Below are 22556 nucleotides of genomic sequence, written 5' to 3' on the forward strand. Positions count from 1 at the left end.
GATGAAAAGGTCATTATCATAAAAGTAGCCCAAATACCACTGGCAGACACAGCTCTTCATTCAACTCCTTAGGGACACAGCAGCTTGAGGATAACATATACTGATGTTTTTAGGATCAAGTACACAATAACTAAGAATATGCCTATTTCACAGTAGCATTCAGTTTTTTTCCTTTTTTTCTGTATACCAGTCACCAATAATATACCGCGAGCCATTTAATTACTCTCACATATATATTATATAGTAATGATTTTTGTAAAAGTGCCTTTTTCCTAATCCTTTGTGGGTAATCTTTCAAAATCTGGAGAATGCAGAAAACTACAAACACCGAGAGGTAAATTGTGAATCGAGCCCCAACTAGAAATGTGACTTTCCATGTTCAGATGTGCAGCACGACTGCAGTACAAACTTACCGTCTCTATTTCCTTAGAAGCAACTTCATCTTTTATGTCAGCCACATTTTGTCCAAGTACCTTCTGACACATTTCCCTTTTATTCTTTCTGTACCAACCTTATTAGTACGCTTCTTTTCCACTTTCATTCCCCATTCTGTAACACTTCAGTCTTCACTGAAATATTAGAGCATTAGAGGCACTATACCATTTCCCACCTCTGAGAAGAGTAGGAAACTAGTGCTCTTGTTGCTGTTTAACAACAACCATTGTATCTCAGAGGTAAAGACTCGAGACTACCGTTCTATACAATTCAAAGCCATCTCTGACAAAGGGCTGAAGAGACCAGAATGCCATTTCAAATGTGATACCCCAACTCCCTGACAGAATGACCCTTTATATCCTAAATGTGCAGAACAGCCAAGTCTGACCTTGACATACATATTACAGTCTGAACTGTGGACAAGTTGAAATAGTGATCTCCAGAAGAGGGCAACAGATGAGGCAAGGCTGTCGACTTCAGTTTTTCTCAGCAACAGTGCTCTTCCTGTCTATAGTAAATATTAAGAGTTTAGTGGCAGAGCTGTTACCTTTTTGTACATAAAATCCTCACCTGCTCTTCTGTAGAAAGAATAATTCCCAGGTACTGTCTTTTAGACCCTGTCCCTCAAGAGGGCTTTATTTTTGTGCATAAAATTCCCTAGCAGTAATTCCATTTTAGTAAATATTCTATTTTTACAATCCATTTACACAAAATGAAATCATTATTTGCATACTAGCCAAAAGACCATGTAGATAGGTTTACTGATAGGTATATAATCAGTTTGGTTGTAAAGTGTAGTTCTGTAAGAATGTGTAATTACAACATTCTTTGGTTCTTTTAATAACCACACTATGGAAATATTTTGTTCTAATATTTATCTGTAATACCAGTACCTAAAGGCATATTTGTCATCAACTATTTTGGTTAAAAACTCAGTAATCCTATATGTATTTTTCTTTGGAAATGGACATGAAATGTTAAAATTTAATTAAAAAAAATATCTCTAGCTGGTTGGTGGGGGTGTATGCCTTTAATTCCAGCACTCAGGAGGAAGAGGCAGGCAGATGAGTTCGAGGACAGCCTGGTCTACAAAAAGAGTTCCAGGACAGCCAGAGCTACATAGTGAAACCCTATTTCAAAATGGAAAAAAAAAATCTCTGATTTGATATAGTGACAAGAAATTCAAGCATGAACCATAGTCTTCTGTGGCCTTTTAAGAGTAATGAAATCAAGCTTTGGATGAAAATAAGGATATATATATATATGTATATATATATATATTACACACACATACATACATACATACATACATACATACATACATACATATCATGGGCTTCAGGTAATTAGTAAGTGCCAGGGTAGCCTCCACGATGACTGTTGTTCGCCTTCCTCTCCCAGCATCCTTGTCTCCTAGTGTTAACTTGTAGCACAAATTCCAACAGACAATGAAGTATCATAAAATGCAAAGCCTTAAGAATTACAACACACCTGAATGTAGATGTCAACCTCATCACAGTGTGGTGTTTTGTGTGCTTAGCAAAGTATTGATTTTACCTGAAGAGTCCTTTTTCTCAGAATTTTTGGAAAACTAAAATAATATACCCACACTATTTAGCACACTCTCTAAAACATAGTTCTAACTATTCATACTAACCAGGAATGTGCTTCAGAGGAGATCTAGAGACATTTCCTTAGAGAGGAACAAGTACTTTCCTTAAAATCTAACTGTTAGAAAATGTCAGGACCTTCCCCTGCCATCAGGTCTGAAAATGGGCTCCACAAATACTGTCTTCCAGCTGTTAACTAGCTGGATATGATGGTATATAGCAGTAATATTACCACCTGGGAGATGGAAACAGAAAAATAATGATTTTGAGGCCAGCCTGAGCTACATAGCAAGAACACACTCACACACACACACTTTAAAAAAACAAAAAACAAAAAAAAAAAAAAAAGTTGGCTCATTTGGTAGCTTTATATGGAGTCCTGAACTAGAAATTCACATTAAAACAAATATTCTATACAAACATTACACTGAAATAGTTTTAACAAAAGTATAAAAAGAAATATAAATACATTCATTTTCCTAGATACTACATGTACAAAACTGACAAAAAATAGTTTCTTCTTCCTAAAAAAAAAAATTAGCAATAACCTTCATTTTAACAAAAACTAAATTATTTTGGTTTTTGAGACAGGATTCTACTATGTAGCCCTGGCTATCCTGGAACTCATTATGTAGACCAGGCTGGCCTTGAACTCACAGATATCCTCCTGTTTCTGCTGCTTAATTTCTGAAATTAAAGGTGTGTGCCATTGCATCCAGCAGTCAAAAGCAGAATTGTAAAGTTTCATGTTACTCTGGCTCATATAAATGGAATTTGATCAAGTAACTGGGTTCAAATCCTGGCTTCACATGCTATCTATGTAACATTGATTATGTCTCCTCTGTTCTAAATCAGATGTAATAAATAATACTGCCTGCATTACATGGAATGTGTGTAAAGTGCTTGCTTATCCTGGTGCCCCACACATAAGCAGTGTTTCCCATCATAGATATACTGAAAAGCCCACACAGTAGCAGCAAAAGCTTGTATTTACTTGGTGTTTCTCCTATGGGTTCGTTTATGAGTGATGAGATGCATATTCACTCTAAAGCTCTTCCCACATACTGTACATTTAAAAGGTTCTTCTCTTATGTGGGTCTTCTCATGGGATGAAAGTTCTGATTCTAAAGCAAAAGTTTTTGAACATGTTTTACATTTATGAGGTTTTTCCATGTCATGAATGGTTTGATGAGAAACAAGCTCCGAGAAACAAGGAAAGGTCATGTCACAATCAAGACATTGTAAGGGTTTGAATCTGGAGAATGAAAAAAAGTCTTCATCATCAATACTGCAGTTCTTAGACTCATCCTTATGGTCCTTCTCAGGGAGAGCAGGGTATGAGGGCTGCTCCAAGCTCTTCACACACTGTGTGTGCTGGTATGGGGTGTCTGATGAGCCTGTTCTTTCAGGCAAAGCCAGATTTGTTTCTGGACAATAACGTTGATCACGGTCAGCACACTGATAAGAATTTTTATCAGTATGACTCTTCTGATGTTCTGCCAATCCTGGGAGCCACATAAAACTTCTCCCACATACATAACATGTATATGGTTTTTCCTTTATATGGCTTTTCATGTGTCGGGACAGGTGTGACTGTTGCCGGAAGCTGGCAGCACACTTGGTACACTTGTAAGGCTTCTCACCAGTGTGGATTCTCTTATGTGTCCTGAGGTTGGTTCTGTGACTGAAGGTCTTCTCACAGGTACTACATTTGTACTTTTTCTCTCTTGAATGAATTTTCTGATGCAAAACAAGGTATGTATTATCACTGAAACTTTGGTCACAGTCAGGACACTTGTACACATTTTTGGCTTCTTCCCATGGAACTTCAATAATATCAGAAAGTGTTTTGACTCCTAAACATTGAGATAATTCTACTAGTGGGGTTTGGTTTTCAATGGTAACCAAGAGGCTTATAACCTTAGTCTTGCAAGTGAAAGTTCCACCTGACATTTGGCTTTCATGTGTTCCAACATCATCCTCAGATTTTTCAGAGAAATGGACAAGGGGTGCAGCAATGGAGTACGTTTCTAGGGACAGCTCTTCAAGTTCCATAGACTTTAGGCTTAACTGCTGATTGGTCTCAGTCTTGTCTTCCCCTCCTGTTGATAAAAGCAAAACAAAGGAAAACACAGACACCACCTTTAGCTAACACTAGAGAAAGAACAAGTTAAAGTAGTTACACTGAAGACCAGAAACTGAAAATGGGTTAGCTTATTACCCAGACACTAATAAATATACAAAAATCAGGAGCCAACAGGCTCTCTTGACTTCCCCAAATCAAAAGTCTATCCGTGTGGGTGGACTGCAAGGTTCCAGGTCAATCTGCAAAGAGAAGGAGCAGAGAATGACTCTAAGACAGGGTTTGGTGAGATGGGTACTGAGGATAATCTTGGTAGGCAGTGCCTAGAAAGGTAGTTTTTCTGTTTAGCCTATTTAAGTTTTAGGAATATTTTGTTATCTCAAATGAGAGTCAAGTAGTCAAAACCACAATGGAGATTAGACATACTTATCAGAAAACTATTTTTATACTCTAATATCCAAATTATTAAAAAATAGTTCTATATCCTAGAGTGTCTCTAAAACTTCATCCTTTGTAGAAGAATGATCATGATAAAGGTGTTGTGTATACACTACAGACAAATGTTGACTGTCTTATCTCAAGGGCTAACAAAACCTAAACCTAGCATAAAGAATTCCTTTTAAATATTTTTCCTAATATAGCCATCACTAAATACCCATAGGTGAACAGCTGCAGACTCAACTAATTGCAAGTTAAAGATTTTCTTTCCTTTTTAAGTCACATCTATAGCGCCTAGAGAGATGCAGAGGATCTGGGTTTAATTCCCAGCCATATGGCAGCTCACAAGCATTTGTAACTTCAGCTCCAAGGGACCCAACACCCTCTTATGATGTTCTCAGGCACCAGGAATGCACATGGTGCACAGACACATGAAGACAAATGTTCATATACACAAAAGTAAATTTTTATTTACTTTGCAAAGCATGTAAGGAATAGTAATTCACAACTCATAACAAGGAGAAAAAAAATCAATCAATAGAAAAAGATCTAGAAATGCCTTAGGTTATTGTAATTAGCATGTCCACATGCCTTTAATCCCAGCAATCGGGAGGCAAAGGTAGGTGGATCTCTTAAGTTCAAAGCTAGCCTGGTCTACAGAGTGAGTTCCAGGACACTCAGGGCTGTTACACAGAGAAACTCTGTCTACAAAAACTAAAACAAATATACTATATGTTTATTTATACTATAATACATTTATAAATATAAGTATATATAAATAAACATACTCAAGAGAAGGTGGAGAAGAACATGAACATGGCAGAAGTGGAAAATATGAGTCATGAGTTATGAAAAATAGTTTAGGTACCCAACTCTGGACAAGACAATGTCTATTCAGGCATAGGGATACTGCATATGGTTACCCTTAAGTGAGAGAAGTCAGGATACCCCCTTAAGAGAAAATATATTCCCAATATTTAGCAAATGACAATAATCTATACTAATGAAGTTTTTCAAATAAAACTAATTTGACTCCCAACAAATATTTCAGGAGATTACAAGGTATTAGTACATAGTGTATGAGACCATTGTCACAATTGTAGACTGGGTTGCTTTTAAGAAATCATTTCAAGGCTCAGGAGATGGCTCAGCAGATAAAATGTTTGCTGTGTAAACTAATGACAAGAGTTTGGATCCCAGCACCCAACAAAAGCCAAATAGATGTTGTGGTCCACCTGTTACCCCAGCACTCAGGATGTGGAAATAGGGGATCCCAAGGCAAGCTGGCTAGCCAGACTTCAGTGAATAGTTGAGAGTGATTGAGAAAGAACACTTGACATCAACCTCTGGCCTACATGCACGCACACTAACACTCATATGCTCACACACAGGAAAAAAAAAATCAAATCATAGACTTTGAAACTTGTCTCATCCAAATTCTTGCTATAGTCATATAAAATCATATTATACATACATATACATACACACAAACATAAATCACACAACCAATGTGGATAAGTAATAAAACTTCACCCTAGAACTGATGAAAGTTCCATACGCAGGAGAACTGTCATACCTGTCAAGTCCAAATCCTCAACACACTCCAGTGGGGCGTCTCTGCTGTTGGTCTTCTGGGCAGGATGTAGACTCACACATTCCTCTTGAGAAAAATACACGTCCAGATCTTCAAACAACAGTGGTCCCTGAAACAGGACAGCCCTATTAGTACAAGAAGCTAGCAGGTCCATTCTAGTGTTAATATAGGAACGCTGCAAAAAGCTAAAACCTTTCACATAGCAAAAAAGAAAAGGCTTGGTGTAAATATTCCTCAGCGAGGGATTCTATGAGTAAGGTCAGGAGGGAAAACATAAATTTTGAAACAGTGGTGTGAGAAGACAGTACACCGTGAGAATGTAGCCTTTCCTGAAAAGATGAGTGAACAATTCTTGGGGAGTTGGGGAGAGAGAAGAAAAAAAAAAAAAAAAAAAAAAAGGACTGGCCAGCCCAATAAGAATCCTGAGATAGCTTTAGGAGTTCCCTACAACCTTTGTCTGTCTTCCTCATCACCATGTTTGCTCAGCATCTCCTATCGCCTAAGTTTATCGTTCCATTATAAACCCTAGAGCTTTTCCTGTGATTAAAAATCACCTGGGCTTTATTAACATTATTCAACAGGTGTAGAGCCTAGAAACCTGCCACTTGGAGAAGCATTCCAGTAAGACACTTTAAGAAAGTGTTACAGACCCCCTTGCCAAGGGCTCTCCTCCCCATCTGGTAATTGTGAAAAGAGGAAGTTGGTAAGCCTAGGAACGAAGACAGCTTGGTGAAGGGCTTATGTGAGGAGGCACACGCGAGTGATGACCTGCGTGTCTAACCCTCCTGCGAGAAGGTAGGGCACGTGTAGGAAACGGCGACCGAATTCACCTGGTCATCTGATGTGGGGAGCGTGGACGCCATCTGGGAGAGCGAAGGGGCCCTTCTTCAGGTCCCCACGATGGGACAACACTTCGAGTGGAGATAATAGTCTCTAGAATCTCCGACTCGGCTGCCAGGCCTTTCCACTGCCCCCTCAGGTCCCTCGAAACCCTCAAGCTCCTTTGAGAATCTGAGGTGACGGCTTCTTTCTCCAAAACAGCTTTGAAATGGACCCACTCACCAGCCCGGGATCACTGACAGTCTCGCCCTACTCGGCTGAAGCGGCACGAAGCCACGCCCAGCCGAGACGCGACAAAGGAGGCGGAGGCCTCCACAAAACTCCCACGCTCCCATGCTCCCCCACGCAGTAGCTGTGGGGGAAACCGCCGGAAGCGACGCGCCCTCCGGCTCGACCATCCTGCATTCTGATTGGCCAGCGTGCTCCCAAGGCGGCGGTCCCTCTTCAATGGGCCAATTGAGCAGCTTCCTGAGGACAGAATCGCACCTAGCAAATGAGAGACATAGTTATTCCTGAGCTTCGAAAAGCGGCTACTTCCGGTTCCGCTGGCTGGGTCTCAGTGGTGAGTGCCCAGCCTGTTGATGGGGTCAATTGGAGCAGTAGAATGGCCTCCGAGGTACATGATGATTTCAAAACTGAGGCGGGAGCAACCTGGCTGGAGTCGGTCATGGAATGCGGGAACACACAGGTGCTGTGGCCCTGAGGTTCTTATCGGACGGGCTGAGGTGAAATGAGAGGCCTAACTTGGGCCCAGCCCTGTGTCTCAGATTGTGGGACTATGGTATGTAAGAGGTTGTGTTGTGCAATCGCAAGTTCAGGCCAGGTTAGCCTGGTTGCTTGTTTCTGACCAAAAGTATTCTAGGGGCGTGAGGGTAAGTGTACCCCACAGGTGCAGTTCAATAGAATGATTGGGACCCATAGCTGATACCGAGATGATTTCCTTCACTGGACGTCCATTGTTTTGTACCTCACACTGGACCTGCACCTGCATGGCAGATGTAACCATCACGAGAGGCAAATTGTACATTCAAAATAAAAAGGTTGAGTTCTTTCCAGAACTGTCACTTATAGGATGATTGTGCCAAAATTTTTCCTTTGTTACTGAAGGGTACTATGGCTTCACACATAGACGCTCTACCACTGAGCTGTATCCAGGCCGGCCCACCTTTCTTTTTGAACTTTTTGTAAAACAGAGGTTGACCCAGGCTAATCTTGAACTCACTCTGAAGCCCCAGCAGGCCTTGCACTTAGGAGCTTCTTGCTTCAGTAGTTATCACCCACCGAGACTGGACAGCTTTTAATTTTGGTTTCCTCAGCTGCAGAGAGGCCAAAATGTTTAGCTTTGATAATTTAGAGGATAATTTAAAATATAAAGTGTCAAACGAATTGCCAATTTGAAGGAGTTCTGGGGAGGGGGGTGACAAACAGGATTAGTACCTTGAAAATTCTGAATAAAGCCAATTCTCACTTTATTTCTTACTCTATGGCCTTGACTGCTCTGAAACTTGCTATGTAGACCAGGCTGCCTCCCAAATTGCTGGGATTAAAAGAGTGCACCACCATGCCCAGTGCCAACAACATAATTTCTTTTCTTTTTTTTTTTTTGGTTTGCTTGTTTTTTTGAGTCAGGATTTCTCTGTGTAATAGCTGAACTCACAGAGATCCACCTGCCTCCGCCTCCCAAGTGTTGGGATTGAAGGTACAGAGCCATCACCTCCTGGCAGCCAACATAATTCCAGTTAGCATGCTGATAATGGCAATGGAATACAGATAATCCATGCTAACTTTTATTGTGTCATGTACCCACCCCAAGCTTATCAAGAATTAAGATCCATTAGGGTTTGCCCTAACATGTTTCAGTACAGTGCTCTGGCACAAGAGAAGGATCTATATATACCATGCTTTGGGAAAACTAAAAATTGGAAGTAGAAAACTTTACAAATCACTAACATTTATTACAAAGGCCATCTGTCTGCTGGTAGCCAAGCTGTCTGGAAATGGATCAGTAGAGAGACTACCTAAGGGACCCAAGATAAGAGAGAAATGTTTTAGTGACAGGCAAAAGAATAAGAACTAACTTTCCTATAGATCATTTCAAAAGACACTTATTGAAGAAGAGCAGTGTGAGGAGCTCTAAAGCAAAGGTGTGTTTAGCATGTCTTCATGTGACTCATGTGACCATTTTTCTCATCTTGTTTTGTGCTTGCCATTTTTCTTTTTTTTTTTTTTTTAAGGATGTCTCATTTGGGCTAAGAATCTTGCTACAGAGCCATGATTCTTTACATTGAACCTTTTTTCAATTATTACAAAGATATAAGCAAGTTCCAATAACCAGGAACTAAGTAATAACTTAGTATCTAACCAGAGAAAAGGTCAGCCCTGAAGTGGGTAAATCAAAATTATCCTCAGCCTTCCTGGGTGGTGGTGGCATACATCTTTAATCCCAGTTCTTGAGAAGCAGAGGCAGGCAGAACTCTGTGAGTCTGAGGTCAGCCTGGTCTACAGAGTGAATTCCAGGACAGGTAAGGCTACACAGAAAAACCCTGTCTCAGAAAAAAAAAAAAAAAAAAATTCCCCCTCAGCCTTGTAGGTGTTAAGTACCAAGCAAACAAATGGACCATGAAACATGAAAGCTTGGGACTTTCTTAAAGAGCTGAGATAAAGGTCTACGGTAAACAAAGATGAGAGTGAGTTAATAGACTACTGGCCTAGTATAGTTTGAGCCCCAGCACCACATATATATATACTGGTGTAGTGTTGTGCACGTCCTCCACTAACTGAAGCATCACAAACTGAGGTGGAGGCAGAAAAACCAGGAGTTCAAAGTCACCCTTGGTTCTATAGCTTGAGGACAGCCTGGGTTATAAGAGATCTGTCTTAAAAACAAAACAAGCATTACTTCTTGATACTTTTCACTATTACCTGACATTTGTAGTGTTAGTTACTACTTACTGCTTGTCTTGCTTTTTTCTACCACAATTTTCTGCCTTGTTTGTATTAATTAAATATATTAATCATTTTCTTCTTTCCCCATTATGAATTATGTTTCCTTCATAAACTTTTTCCTGGCTACCTAGTATATATGATTAAAAATGAATCCAAATTTACTTCCCATAACACCGTATTTCTCTTGAGATGCCCAATACATTGTAATGGGAAAATACTCTTGTTCTGCTGAGTTTTTATTATAAATGGACATTGAATTTTTCTCTTTTTAATATGATTGTGTTCTTTAATAAAGTATTAAGTAACTGTGACATAAAATGTTAACCCAAGTTTATAATTCCTGAAACAAAACAAATAAACCCTTAAACATCCTTCCATGTATATATGCACTCACACAGACACATATACAAAATCTGAAAGAGTCCCATCATTTGCAAGATTTTCCATTTTCACCTTTAATGGTAATATCAATGGCAAAAGTAAAATCTATATGAATGGAAGTTTTCTCTCTAGCTAAGTGTCTTCTTTCTGAAGATATTAAGATCACATCCTATTTAGTTAAAAATAACTTAAGACTGGTGTGGTCTGGCATTGTGGCATAGGCCTTTCATCTAGCACTCAGAAAGCAGAGGCAGGCAGATCTCTGAATCTGAGGCTAACCCAGTTTTTCATATTGAATTCCAGGCCAGCCAGTGCTGCATACTGAAACCCATCAAAAAAAAAAAAAAAAGAGAGAGAGAGAGAGAGAGAGAGAGAGAGAGAGAGAGAGAGAGATAAGAGACTGGTATGGTGGTATATACCTATGACCCCAGCACTCAGAAGAATGAGTTTGAGGCAAACTGAAGGTATATATCAAGAGCCAACCTCTCTCTCTCTCTCTCTCTCTCTCTCTCTCTCTCTCTCTCTCACACACACACACACACACACACACACCTTTTCAATTATAAAAGTAGTTCATGTGTTATTTTTTAAATTGTTATTACTGGAAATAAAGGGGGTTTTAAAGACTATTGGAGGTTAATGAGTATATCCCTTTGTTGAATAAAACCATTATCTGAGTATTCTAGTTACTCTGTCTATTAAGAAATAAACAAGTATTTAATATATGCATCATCTTCTGTCCAATTGTCAGGCGGTCTCAATGTTAATCAAGAACCAGAATGCCCTAACATTCTGACACTAGACACTCTGTGGTCACACAGTCAGCTTATTCCACCTTTGGCCTTGACTCTAAAAAGTGGTATTGTCCATGGTGATCCATCTTATATGTATGAATGCTTTGCCTGCACATCTGTCTGTATACCACATACATGCCTGGTGCTCAAGGAGGTCAGAAGAGGGTGTCAGATCCCCTGCAACTGGAGTCACAGTGGTTGTTAACCACTGGAAGTGCTAGCAACTGAACTGCTAAGCCATCTCTCCAGTCCTACTTGTATTATTTCATAACAGAAGTTTTTCTTTGGATTTTGGAAGTACAATATGTGGCTCCTGTTTTTCCAGGATTGGATTTTTTTCTTTTAATGAACCTATGGTTGTGTTTGTGCACTCATAAACATATTCATGTGTGCATGAATGCATATGCCCATGGAGGCCAGACAATAATTTTGAAGTGTTACCTTTAGGACCACTGTCCACCTCCTTTGAGATTGTCTCTTATTGGCTGGAGCTCATCAATTAGTCTAGACTGATCAGGAATGCCCAGGGATCCTGCTATCGTTGCCTCCCTAGTCCTGGGATTACAAGGACCTAGCATTTTCATGTGAGTTCAAGGACTGAATTCATGTTCTCACACTTGCAAATACTTTACTGATTGAGCTGTGTTCTCAGACCTGTCCTGGTTTTGATCAATGCCGATACTAATAAACCTTTAGAAATACAAGCCTGGCCAATCTTCTCTTACCTCATGACAGACTTGTGGAGCCATTCTTCTCTTCTGAGTACTTCCAACATCCAAGTAGATGCTGATCAACAAACTGTCTGCTAAGTTTACCATGAAGCGGCTTATTCTTTAAATCTTGTTTACAAGGTTCTAGAAAGGATGTGTTTGGTGTTTCACTAGAAAACCCATGATTTTCCTCCAGTGTGCCAGGTAAATTGTGATCCAAATGAAGAACTTGTGGCTTTTAATGGTGACCCACTTGGTGTCATTGAAACCAATTTGTTTGTTAGCTTTTGTCCTCAACAGTTGGCATACTATAAAGGCTGTGGGTGGATGTTTCATTGTAAAATGAGGACAGTACCTTTCAGTGTTGTTGAGAAAATAAAATAATATATTTGAAGGACTAACAGATTATTTAACATGGCAACTATATATTCACTCATACTCAATTCTAAAAATTGTTTCCACAATAAACATGTGTTGAAATCCTTCTCTCTCTCTCTCTTTCTCTCTCTCTCTATCTATCTATCTATCTATCTATCTATCTATCTATCTATCTATCTAACAGACACACACACAATCAAATCTTCAAAGCAGTGTGTTCTGAATCCATAGTGCCTGGTTCCTCTGTAAGTGAGGAAAAGAACTGAACTTCAAAGTTTGACCCTTGTACTTTGTTTAGTGTGTCTACACTTGTGTGTTGGAGTAAATATGAATATGGAGGGCAGAGGACAACCTTGGATGTTATTCCTCAACTGCTGTCCATTGTTTTGTTTAGACAGGATCCTTTACTGACTTGGAACTTGTAAAGATACCTAAGCTGGCTGGGCATCAAGTCTATAGAGATCTACCTTTCTCTGCTCCCCAGTGCTGGTATTATGGGCATACCACACCTTTCTTTTTGGTTTTTGTTTGTTTTCTGTGACTTCTAAGGGTCAAATTCAGGTTCTTGTGCTTTATATTGGTCCATTTCCCCAGCTCCACTGTTTTTGAAATATGGTCTCATGGTCTTCCAGGCTTAAGCCTAGAACTTATTATTAAGCTGAGGCTGGTCTCAAATTCCTGGTTACCCTGACTCAGAAGTCCTGGAATTACAAGTGTTTGTCATCCCAGTCAAGTACACACTTGGATTTTATTTCTGAACAGACTGTTTTACTCTGAGAATAAGATCCCTGAAAAGATGCCAGGAAACTGGTAAACATTACCTGAGACTTTTAGTACTAGAGTCAGATAGAGGAAAATTTTTCACTAGGAATCTCTTAATTCTATCTAAAATGTTTGTCACAGATATGCATTGCTACTTTCTAAAAAATGGTTTAGTGTCAGAAAATCACTTTGTGGGAAGTCAGACTCAAGACATCTTGGACATGTTAGTAGAAAGGTTAAGTTTAAATATGATGGTTCTTCTAAACTGAAAAAAAATGGAGCTGGACACATTAGCAACTATATAATACTAATACTTAGGAGATAGAGGCAGGAGGATCAGGAATTCAAAGCCAGCCTTGGCTAGATGACAGCTCAAGGCCAGCCTAGGTTGCATGAGAACCTGTCTCAAGAAGAAACTGAGAAAAATGATCAAACATACTAAGGCTGTACACAAAAGTAATGTGGTCCTTTCCACCTCAGTTGTCTAGGCAAGGGATTGGCCATGTGCCCTGGTGGAGCCTTCTCATTCTTAGAACCTACCTAGCAGGCAATTAGGTTTGTTTCCAAAGCTAAAATGTGGCGAATTAAAAACAATTTTAACCAACATTCTAGGAATTTTTCCTAAAGAAATATGCATGGTTCCCAACTTAGCATACCTCCACATAATAGTTTTCCAGCTTTCCAATAATAGATCATTACACATTTAGTGGGAACCATACTTCAACTTTTAATAGTTTTCAAAGCTAGCAATATGTGGTACAATACATTCCTGAGGTGTTGGGCAGTTGGTGCTACAGCACCCAGTCAACCCTATGAGCTGAGCAATCAATCATCCAGCACTCTACAGTAAACTATGTTGCCAGGATTGTTTGAATATAGGTGGCCAACAAATTACATGAAATGTCAATATTCTATTATAACACAGGTTTTGTGTTAGTTGGTTTTTGCAAAATTAAGAGGCCTATGTAAGTGTTCTAAGCACATTTAGAGTAGGCAAAGCAATGATGTTTTGGAGATTAATAATAGTAATTCCATTTTTTTATTTTTTGAGAGAGGGTCTCATGTAACCCAAGCTGGCCTCAAATTCACTATGCAGCTAAGGATTGCCTTAAATTCTTGATTCTCCTGCTTCCAATTCCTAAAGTTCTGGAATAATAGATATGCACCACCACAGACAGCTTTTAGTGGTGTGTGTGTGTGTGTGTGTGTGTGTGTGTGTGTACAGATGAGTACATGCATGCTTGTGGAGACTAGACTCTCTACCCTTTTTTGTTTTGGGTTTTTTGTTTGTTTGTTTTTTGAGACAGGGTCTCTCACTGAACCTAGAGTTTGTCTGCCTGTCTCAGAACCCCCAATGCTGTGGCTATAGGTTTGACACTGCACCAAGTTATGTGGGTGCCAGGAATCTGAAAGGCCTTTATCCTTGCACAGCAAGCAATTTACTGACCAAACTTCTCCCCAGCCCTTAATGCATTTTTAGCTTGTGATATTTTATCTTATGGTGGGTTTATCAGTGTATCATTGTGTGTGGAGCAGCCTCAGTAATCAGAGTATGTAGATGTCTTCTGACTTTCAGTATTCCTCATCATTGCCTAAATAGTATTAGGGTAACATGATCATCTGTCTCTGCTCTATAGTCCATCTACTGACTCCCTTCCTCAGACAGGTCAGAGGTAAAGCCATGGGCTGGTTCCCTCCAAAAGAGGTTTAGTATCACATAGGGATGGAGTAAGAGACCAATGTGGGACTCTTCTGGTAGGGTCTGGATAGAGCATGAAGATCATAAAGATGACTACAGTGAGTATTAAAATGCCTCAATTTCTGGAAAGATTCTGACTTTGGAGATTCTTGGTACTTCAAGAAGAAGGAAAGAGCCTACACATGTAGTTGAAAGCTTGTTGCTGGTCCTGGGCTAGAGAAGCCTGATTCCATCCTTGTCTCCAAGGCTAGGGAAGCGCTAGGGAGCTAAGGCAGAATGAAGAGTTTCTCTCTGAGGGCCATGCCTGGCAGCTTGCTTCTGCCAGCTTGCCCTCACTGTAGTACCTTTAGCAGTCTGACCCAAAGCCAGAGGAAAACAATCAATATGCCTGATAAAGTCCTTAGGAGCCAAAGGGAAAAGAAACAGAACTCAGCATTTAACGGCTCCTGATAAGAAATCAACAGAGGGAGATGGCAGCTTTGTTCAAACTGAAACAGACTCAATTCCGTAGACTGCTGGAGGGGGTGGTCAATACAAAGCTAGTAGCCTGTTGAATTGAAGTGGAGGAGATACATTAAAACACATCAGAAGATAGTCTTGGATGCTTAGTACTGCACTGTGCTGACTCAGATTAATTCCAATGACCAGAAGACAGCCCCTTATCCTGCTTAGCTTAACTAACCAGTGAGCCAAGGGAGAACAAAATGACATTAACTAATTAAAACTTGTAGATGACTTCGAAATGGAGGCTCAGGTTAAGAATTGCTTTTTAGGGGTTAGCTATCTTTACTGTCATTGTAGTATCACAGTGCTGAACTTGTCCTGAGGATAAATGAGACTTGCTTAACACAACATCTAGTAATAGGAAGCTCTAAGAAAATAATAATCACTTTCTCATCTCATTTGTGTTTAAAAATAGTGGTTTCAGGGCTGGGAGATGACCTAGTGAATAAAACACTTGCTGCAGAAGCATGAGAAATTTAGGTCTCTGGAGCTCACAATTAAGCTGGGCAGGTATTGCAGCCTCCTGTAATCCCAGCACAAGGGAAGTGGAGATGGAATCCCTTTGACAAGCTGGCCGGCTGGCTTATCTGGGATTGGTGAACTCCAGTTTCCTCAAAGGACCCTGCTTCAGTAAAATGGAGATGCATCAAGGAAGATAGCTATCTGACATCAACTCTGAGCCTATACACACACACATCTGCACACATGTGCCCACACACATTCACACATGTATGTTTATGACACATGACCTTATCAGACACCTTTGAATTTCTCAAATTTTTGCAATCAAGGCTTTGTCAGTTTATTTTAGAACCTTGGAAGTCAAAGAATGTCTTTACTCTTGTCATCACCCAGGATGTGTTCAACCCTTTCCATTCACCCGTGAATCCTGTTGGATGCCACTTCTGACACTTAAATACAAATTCTTACTGAGACAGTCTGAGAGGGTCTTTATTTTTAACAAGTTCTAAGGTGATGCTGATGCCGAACCCCAGCCCAGATAAAGTAATGAGGATGCAGGTAGGGTTTGCCTCTCCTCTGCCACTGAATGAGTTTACCACTAATTTCTAGCAGGTAGAAAATGGGAAGGGGGTAGAGGTGAAAGGAGAGTAGGCAATTTCCTTTTCATAGTTTCACCTGTTTACTTCAAATCTGAATACTAAGAGATGGAGTGTACATTTAACACAGTTTTATCATTGATATTTTAGCAACATTATTTCAGGACTGTGACAGGAGTTGCATACATCCCATTCCCTCTTGCTCCAGCCTTCCCTGCGCTGGCATTACAGGTATGTGCCAAGATCACATCAAGATCAATCTTAAATATTTTTCTGCAGCAAGTTTAATTAGAAATACTTTCAGTAATGACACACCATGCATAATTGTATTGAAGGCTCAAAATGACCTGAATGGGTCCAAACATTCTTATCACCACTGTTGTACACAGTAGCATGTTTGTGATACTTCAAAGTTGTAAGTTTAAAGTCTTCATTTTGTCCGAGTGATTTTCGATTTCTCCTTTAAAATTAACAATTTATACTGTCATAAAAAAGAAAATACAAATACAGGCTGCTTACATAAATTCTGACAGCCATATTCAACATACTACACGGGCAAGATAACTAGTCGTACTTGACTTTTATCATCTTGGTCTTGTGTGTTGGTTAGGGTTAGGCCTTGTGTGTGTGTGTGTGTGTGTGTGTGTGTGTGTGTGTGTGTGTGTGTGTGTGTGTTGCAGAGGATGGAACCCAGCCCCATACATAAGGTAGGTAGCCTTCTACTATTTAGATACAGATGCCACCCCCAAATTATAAAATCCTGAGGAACACCTTACTTTTCAAAAATGTCAAAAGAATACGGCTTTGATATTTCAAAGAGGGTGCTGTTTTACACAGTTGAGACACGAAAGGTTCTGATGTGTTATCTTGGATATTTACAACGCTTTTCAGGGCTATTTTAGCCCTTGGCTGCAAAGTTTCTGTTCTTGCTTTTGTTGTGTGGGTCACTGTAGTTATCTGAAAGCGAAGGATAAACTTTGTCAGCACGGGTTTCCTGATAACGAGAACTGAATTATCTTTGGATTACATCTGGATATAGAATCCTCACACCCCCACCCTGTCCTGAAAGCCTATTGCAGTGGCAGCACTTCCCTTCTGAGGCCGTCAGCGCGAGTGCAAGGCGGTGCCATAGAATCAGGGCTTCTGAAATCACGGCCGCTGGCGTCTACTAACCTCCAGGGAGGGAAGAACAGGCCAGCGGCGGGCCCTGCGGTTCAGCGTCTGGGAGGCCTTCTGGCTTCTCTGACCTGCTTGATCGCGGAAGGGCACAGAAATCCGGGACCGCCACCTGCGTCCACGCACTCAAACCACAGCAGCTAGCAGCTGTCTCGCGCTTCCGCAGACGGTGCGGCCAGCTTTGGGATCACGCAAGCCTGGGACAGCTGCCGAGGCCCACTCCCAAGATGGTGGCGTCAGCGTCAGGGAGGGTGGCACCACGTGGTGCAGCGGCCAATGATCTTCCGGGCTGAGCCACCGGCAGGGCACGAGAGGCGGAAGTGCCGCGGGGCCGCCTTCTCCATCCCGGCTGCGGCCCCTGCCGGTTACATAACCCGTCGCGGGGTCCCCGCAGTTCCACGTCCGGCTTCTCGGCTCTTCCAGGATGCGCTGAACCCCGCGACGCCGTCCCCTGCCACCGGCTCCCGTCCGAGGTGAGGCAGCCGGGGCCTCGGTGGGTGCAAGTCGGGGCGGTGGGAAGGTCGCAGCCGCGACCCGAGGGCTATAGCCAGCCGTGAGAGGCCGTGAGAGCGCGTCCTTCTACAGACCTCTGCGCGGCCGCGCTTCTTAGAAGCGCCCAGTGGTTCCGTGGGGCGGCGAGGGGCATGGAGGGGCGTCGGCAATTGGCCTTTCCAGGGACCCTCAGTCAGTGATCGCAGGCATTGGAAATGGAAAGGTGGCATTCTATGGGTTTGCTGGAAGTGAGGGGTCTGGTTGTCTCGTCTAGCTCCCGCTTCTCTTTGGGGACTTGTTGCGCCCGTGGTAGTTGCCGACTTGATGTCCTCGTGAAAGCCGAGGACCCTGCTTGGGATTCTTCGGTGTCTTTTCATTCCTGTAGTACTTTTGGTATTCCGGCAAATGGAAATCTTCCATTTCTGTCTACTAGCCAAGCTGACCCCCTATAATCGACTCTGTCTTGTCTCTTCTGAGTTGGAAGAAACACTTGCCAAGGAGAAGAGTGGATCTATGGCCAGTACTGTTTGTTTTCTGGGAAAATTGGAGCGCTGTTGTGGAGTGGGTACTCTGCCTTTCCTGAATCTCCAGCAAATACCTACTTGCCCCACTGTTGTCAAAACCCAAGGCTTGGGGAGCGCAGGCTGCAATAAACATAAACTTTGGCTGTTTTATTGATCTGTTAACTCTGCCAAGTCCTTGAGCCATGTGCTTTTGGGTCATTCTTGTCACCCTTTGGACTTGAAAGAAAAGAATAACAACATCCTAACAATGTGGCTAACTGTGGTGCCTAGAGTGCTGCTAATCGAGAGAGAGTTGCCAGTTACAGGTTTCCTTTGTCAAGGTACTGTAAACATAAAACCCCATTTAGTGTTTGTCTGACCCAGCAGGCAAAGTCATATTGCTCCAGAAATCATTTATGCAAATACTTGATTCCACCACATAGCCATGTGACATGGAGGAAAGTTTTAGAAGTCCTGTGACCATGTTAGCAGTTGAAACGCCATGAAGAGGGGGGTTTGAAACAAACAAACAAAAAAAAAAGTAAGCACACACACACAAGCATACCTACTCAGCAGTAAACTGCTTACTTAGTAGAGGAATCTAAAGGGCTATAGTTCCAAAGTGAGTGATAGACTAGTCATGACAGTAAGCATAAGTCTTCCCACCTCCCCCTTTAGTTGTGTGTGTGTGTGTGTGTGTGTGTGTGTGTGTGTGTGTGTATAAGCCTCTTGCAAATGGGGTATGTATTGGTTCTTCCAACAGTTTGTGGTTTGCTAGAATTTCAACTCACAGACATAGACAGTTCAGGCTTCCCTGGATGAGTTTCTATGAAAATTGTTAAAACTTGTCTCAAAATCAGGCCTGGTCTGGTGTCAGCACACCAGGACCAGCCTAAAACACAAAATTGTGTTTTTTAAAGTCTTGTGTGTCCTGTCTTTAGTTTAGCCTCTTTTAGTTGTAACTTGAAGAGACTTTGTCACTGTTTATTTCACCCATGAGTATCTTTAGATTTGACTTGTCCAAGTTGCATAGCAACGTGCTTCTGACAGGAATGGGAGATGATTTCTGGATGTCAGATCTGAGGGATTAAGGAGTCCTGAGCCAAGGCCAGGAAGCAGAGGTTATTCATGACCAGGGAGGTGCTAATGATTAGAAACTGTGGGTGTCTCAGTGTGGCTGCCTAGGTAGTAGCACAGATGAATGTGTTCCCTGTTCCACAGGGAACAGACAGATGGAGACAGGAGTCTTTAGAACTTGAGTTCAGGCCCAGTTCAAACAGAATTTCATTCAGCAAGTGGTAAATAACTTTGGTAACATCAGAGCAGATTTCCATTCCTGTACATCATTCTTAACATGGCCTCTGATAGAGCCTGGCTGGCAGGCCAGATATTCAGCTCACTGGCCCATGTGTTTACATGGCAAACACAAATATACAAGAGTTCCTTCTCTTCTCTGAGCACTAAGGGGGTTGCTCAGTGCTTATGTGGTGACAACTAGGACTTCCTGCAGAAAGTGGTTTGGGATCTGGAGTAATGCCGAGCAGTGCTTTAAGTAGCTAGAGTGCCTCAGCCCAGATGTTGGCAGGGGCATAACTATAACCCTGACGTATGGTTCAGGCTAACACAGGAAAGTGACAGCAAATGAAAGTTAGCTTTGTCCTGTGTTTCAGCTCAGACTCATTTCCATGTCTTTACCTCAGTCAGAGTCCACCTGGCCAGGAGATAAATTACCCTCAAAATGGTGTGAGGTGGTACATGCCTGGATCCCAGTATTCAAAGAGCAGAGACAGGGGGATCTCTGTAAGTTTGAGACCAGGTCTACAAGAGCCTTTTAAAGCCAGCATCCTAGCATGATATTTGGGGCACTGATGTTAGAAATAAATGTTAAAACACAGATGCAAAGTTCCAAGGCAGAGAAGGTAGTTATGAATAGAGACAAAGAACAAATAGTGGAGAAAGTTGTTGTTGCCTTTGTTTCCATAAGAAGACAAAGGTATTTTTGCTTTTTAAAAGACTTTTTAGGGCATAATATCACAGACTTCTAATCTCAACATTCAGGAGGTGGAGGCAAGAAGATTGTTACAAGTTTGAAGCCAGCTTGAGATATATAATGAGTTCTCAAGTAAGCATGAGCTACATAGAATAGATTGGTTTTAAAAGCTCCTAGCTTTATAGCCAGGTGTTGTTGATGGCGCACACCTTTAATCCCAGCACTCGGGAGGCAGAGGCAGGTGGATCTCTGTCAGTTTGAGGACAGGCTCCAAAGCAATACAGAGAAACCCTGGAAAAACTTTTTAAAAAAAAAAGCTGCTCCTAGCTTTATTTATTTATTTGTTTGTTTTTTGTGGAGTAGTTATTGTTACCAAAAAAATAAATAAATAAATAAAATGAGAAGACTGGAGAGATAGCTCACAGTTAAGAATTCTTTTGTTTCACAGGACTTGGGTTTGGTTCCTCACAGCCACCTACAACTCCAGCTCTAGGGGATCTGCTGCTGCCCTCTTCTGGCCTCCATGGGCACTGAGGCATACATAAACACCTGCAGGTATACACACAATAATAAATAAATCTTTAAAATAAACAAAATGACGCTGGGGTGATGGCTCCTGCCTGTAATCCCAGCCCTCGTGGGGTCAGGCTGAAGCTGGAGGATCAACAGTTTGATACTGGGGTTACGGGTTGGAGAAATGGCTCAGTAGATACAAGTGTTTGCTCTTCTTGCAGAGGACCCCTTTAGATTCGGATTCCAGGCACTTGCATGGCAACTCACATAGTCATCTATAACTCCAGGTCCAGGGGTTCCAATGCCCTTTTCTGGCTTCAGACAGTAGGCACCCTCAGAGTACGCAAACATACTTGACGGCAAAAAATAAAATAAAAACGAATCCTTTTCCCATTTCTTTTCAAAATTTGATGCCAACCTATGCTAACAGACTGCTAGCAAGATTGTGACTTAAAAAGACACTTTTCCCATTTGTTCCTGAAATAGGGTTGATTTGGGCACAAGAGCTGGGAAATAGGTGGGTCCTTTTTTTCTTTAAGGAAAGGGGTTCTTTTCTGGGAAATATGTTAATACCATAGGGTTTCTGTCATTCCTGTGGTGTTCAGAAAGTGCTGTGGAAGCCAGGTGGTGGTGTATGCCTTTAATCCCAGCACTCAGGAGGCAGAGGCAGGCAGATCTCTGAGTCTGAGGCCAGCCTGGGCTACAGGGTGAGTTTCAGGACAGCCAAGGCTGTTACACAAATAAACCCTGTCTAAAAAAATAAAGTGCTGTGGAGTACTGCTTGAATTTCTTTCTCTGGAACTGCAGTTGTAACCTGTTCCTAAGTGGCTCACCTGTGTGCTCTGATATCCAGCACTTCTGGGTTAGACATTTGCTGCTGCTTTCCTGAGTTTCGAGTTACTTGGCTTGTCCTCTGGCCTCTCCTTTTAACCTTTCTCCCTTTCTCTGAAGTGTGTAAAAATGCACTGCCTAGCAAATGAACAGAGTGTAGGCACACATGCGCCCAGCAGCTGCTTACCAGGCAAGCCCACTCCTTATGGAAAACCATTCCCCTCATAGGACCTGAAAGAAACTAGTGACAGTTGTATGGGGATGGGATGAACACATGATTTTAATTTCTGCCTTCTGTTGTACTTTTTTCTTTTCTTAAAAAAATATTTTATCTTGTATGTATGTGTGTGTATGCTTGACATGTGTGCAGTGCCAGCAGAGGTTAAAAGAGGACATCAGAACCCCTGGAAATGGAATTAAGTAAGGGTGGTTGTGAGTCAGCTGGGACCTGAACCTGGGTCCTCTGGAAGACCAGTCAGTGCTCCTAACCACTGAGCCAACTCTCTAGTCCCTGCACTTGTTTTATTTTGCAGTGGTAAGGATTGAACCCAGGGCCTTGTTCACACTAGGCAAATGCTTCACCAATGGACTACATCTGCAACCCATGCATTTTCACATGCATTTCATATGTAGTTTAAGAGCATCCTTCCCCTCCTAAAACTAGGAAAGGTTTTGTTTATGTTTTGATTTTTTGAGATAGAGTTTCTGTGTAGCTTTGTAAATCCACCTGCCTCTGCTGGTACTAAAGGCATGCTTCACCACTGCCCCACAAGAGAGATATTTCTAAGCCTTTTGTAAAATGGTAACCTTAAAACTTGT

At 41.5% G+C, this 22556-nt stretch overlaps 2 protein-coding genes across 3 annotated transcripts in view; one reads left to right on the top strand and one right to left on the bottom strand.

The window, feature by feature from the left end:
* Positions 1 to 2391: 2391 nt before the first annotated feature.
* Positions 2392 to 7139, bottom strand: Znf597 (zinc finger protein 597). Its single transcript, XM_051181298.1, has 3 exons — positions 6991 to 7139; positions 6143 to 6269; positions 2392 to 4147 (listed from the first exon to the last, which is right to left on the bottom strand). Exons 1-3 carry the CDS (start codon positions 7021 to 7023, stop codon positions 3036 to 3038), a joined length of 1272 nt encoding a protein of 423 aa, XP_051037255.1. The 5' UTR covers positions 7024 to 7139; the 3' UTR covers positions 2392 to 3035.
* Positions 7140 to 7422: 283 nt separating this feature from the next.
* The window catches only part of Naa60 (N-alpha-acetyltransferase 60, NatF catalytic subunit), a 28575-nt gene continuing 13441 nt past the window's right edge, over positions 7423 to 22556 (top strand). Inside the window, exon 1 of one of the 2 annotated variants that reach the window (XM_051181300.1) lies at positions 7423 to 7562. The gene's annotated coding sequence lies outside the window, so the exon portion shown is untranslated. Of the gene's footprint in view, positions 7563 to 17713; positions 17882 to 22556 lie in introns of those variants that run through there. The other variant, XM_051181299.1, reaches the window with a different exon arrangement.

This window comes from Phodopus roborovskii, unplaced genomic scaffold (assembly GCF_943737965.1).
Source record: "Phodopus roborovskii unplaced genomic scaffold, PHOROB, whole genome shotgun sequence".
Classification (NCBI taxonomy): Eukaryota; Metazoa; Chordata; class Mammalia; order Rodentia; family Cricetidae; genus Phodopus; species Phodopus roborovskii.

Bases quoted from the DNA above. Each gene is read 5' to 3' on its own strand.
- Znf597 (XM_051181298.1), bottom strand. From the start codon at position 7,023: ATGGCGTCCACGCTCCCCACATCAGATGACCAG. The intron at 6,270-6,990 runs GTGAATTCGGTC...GTCCTGTTTCAG, and splicing joins TCCCCACATCAGATGACCAG to GGACCACTGTTGTTTGAAGA. The intron at 4,148-6,142 runs GTATGACAGTTC...TTTTATCAACAG, and splicing joins TGAGGATTTGGACTTGACAG to GAGGGGAAGACAAGACTGAG.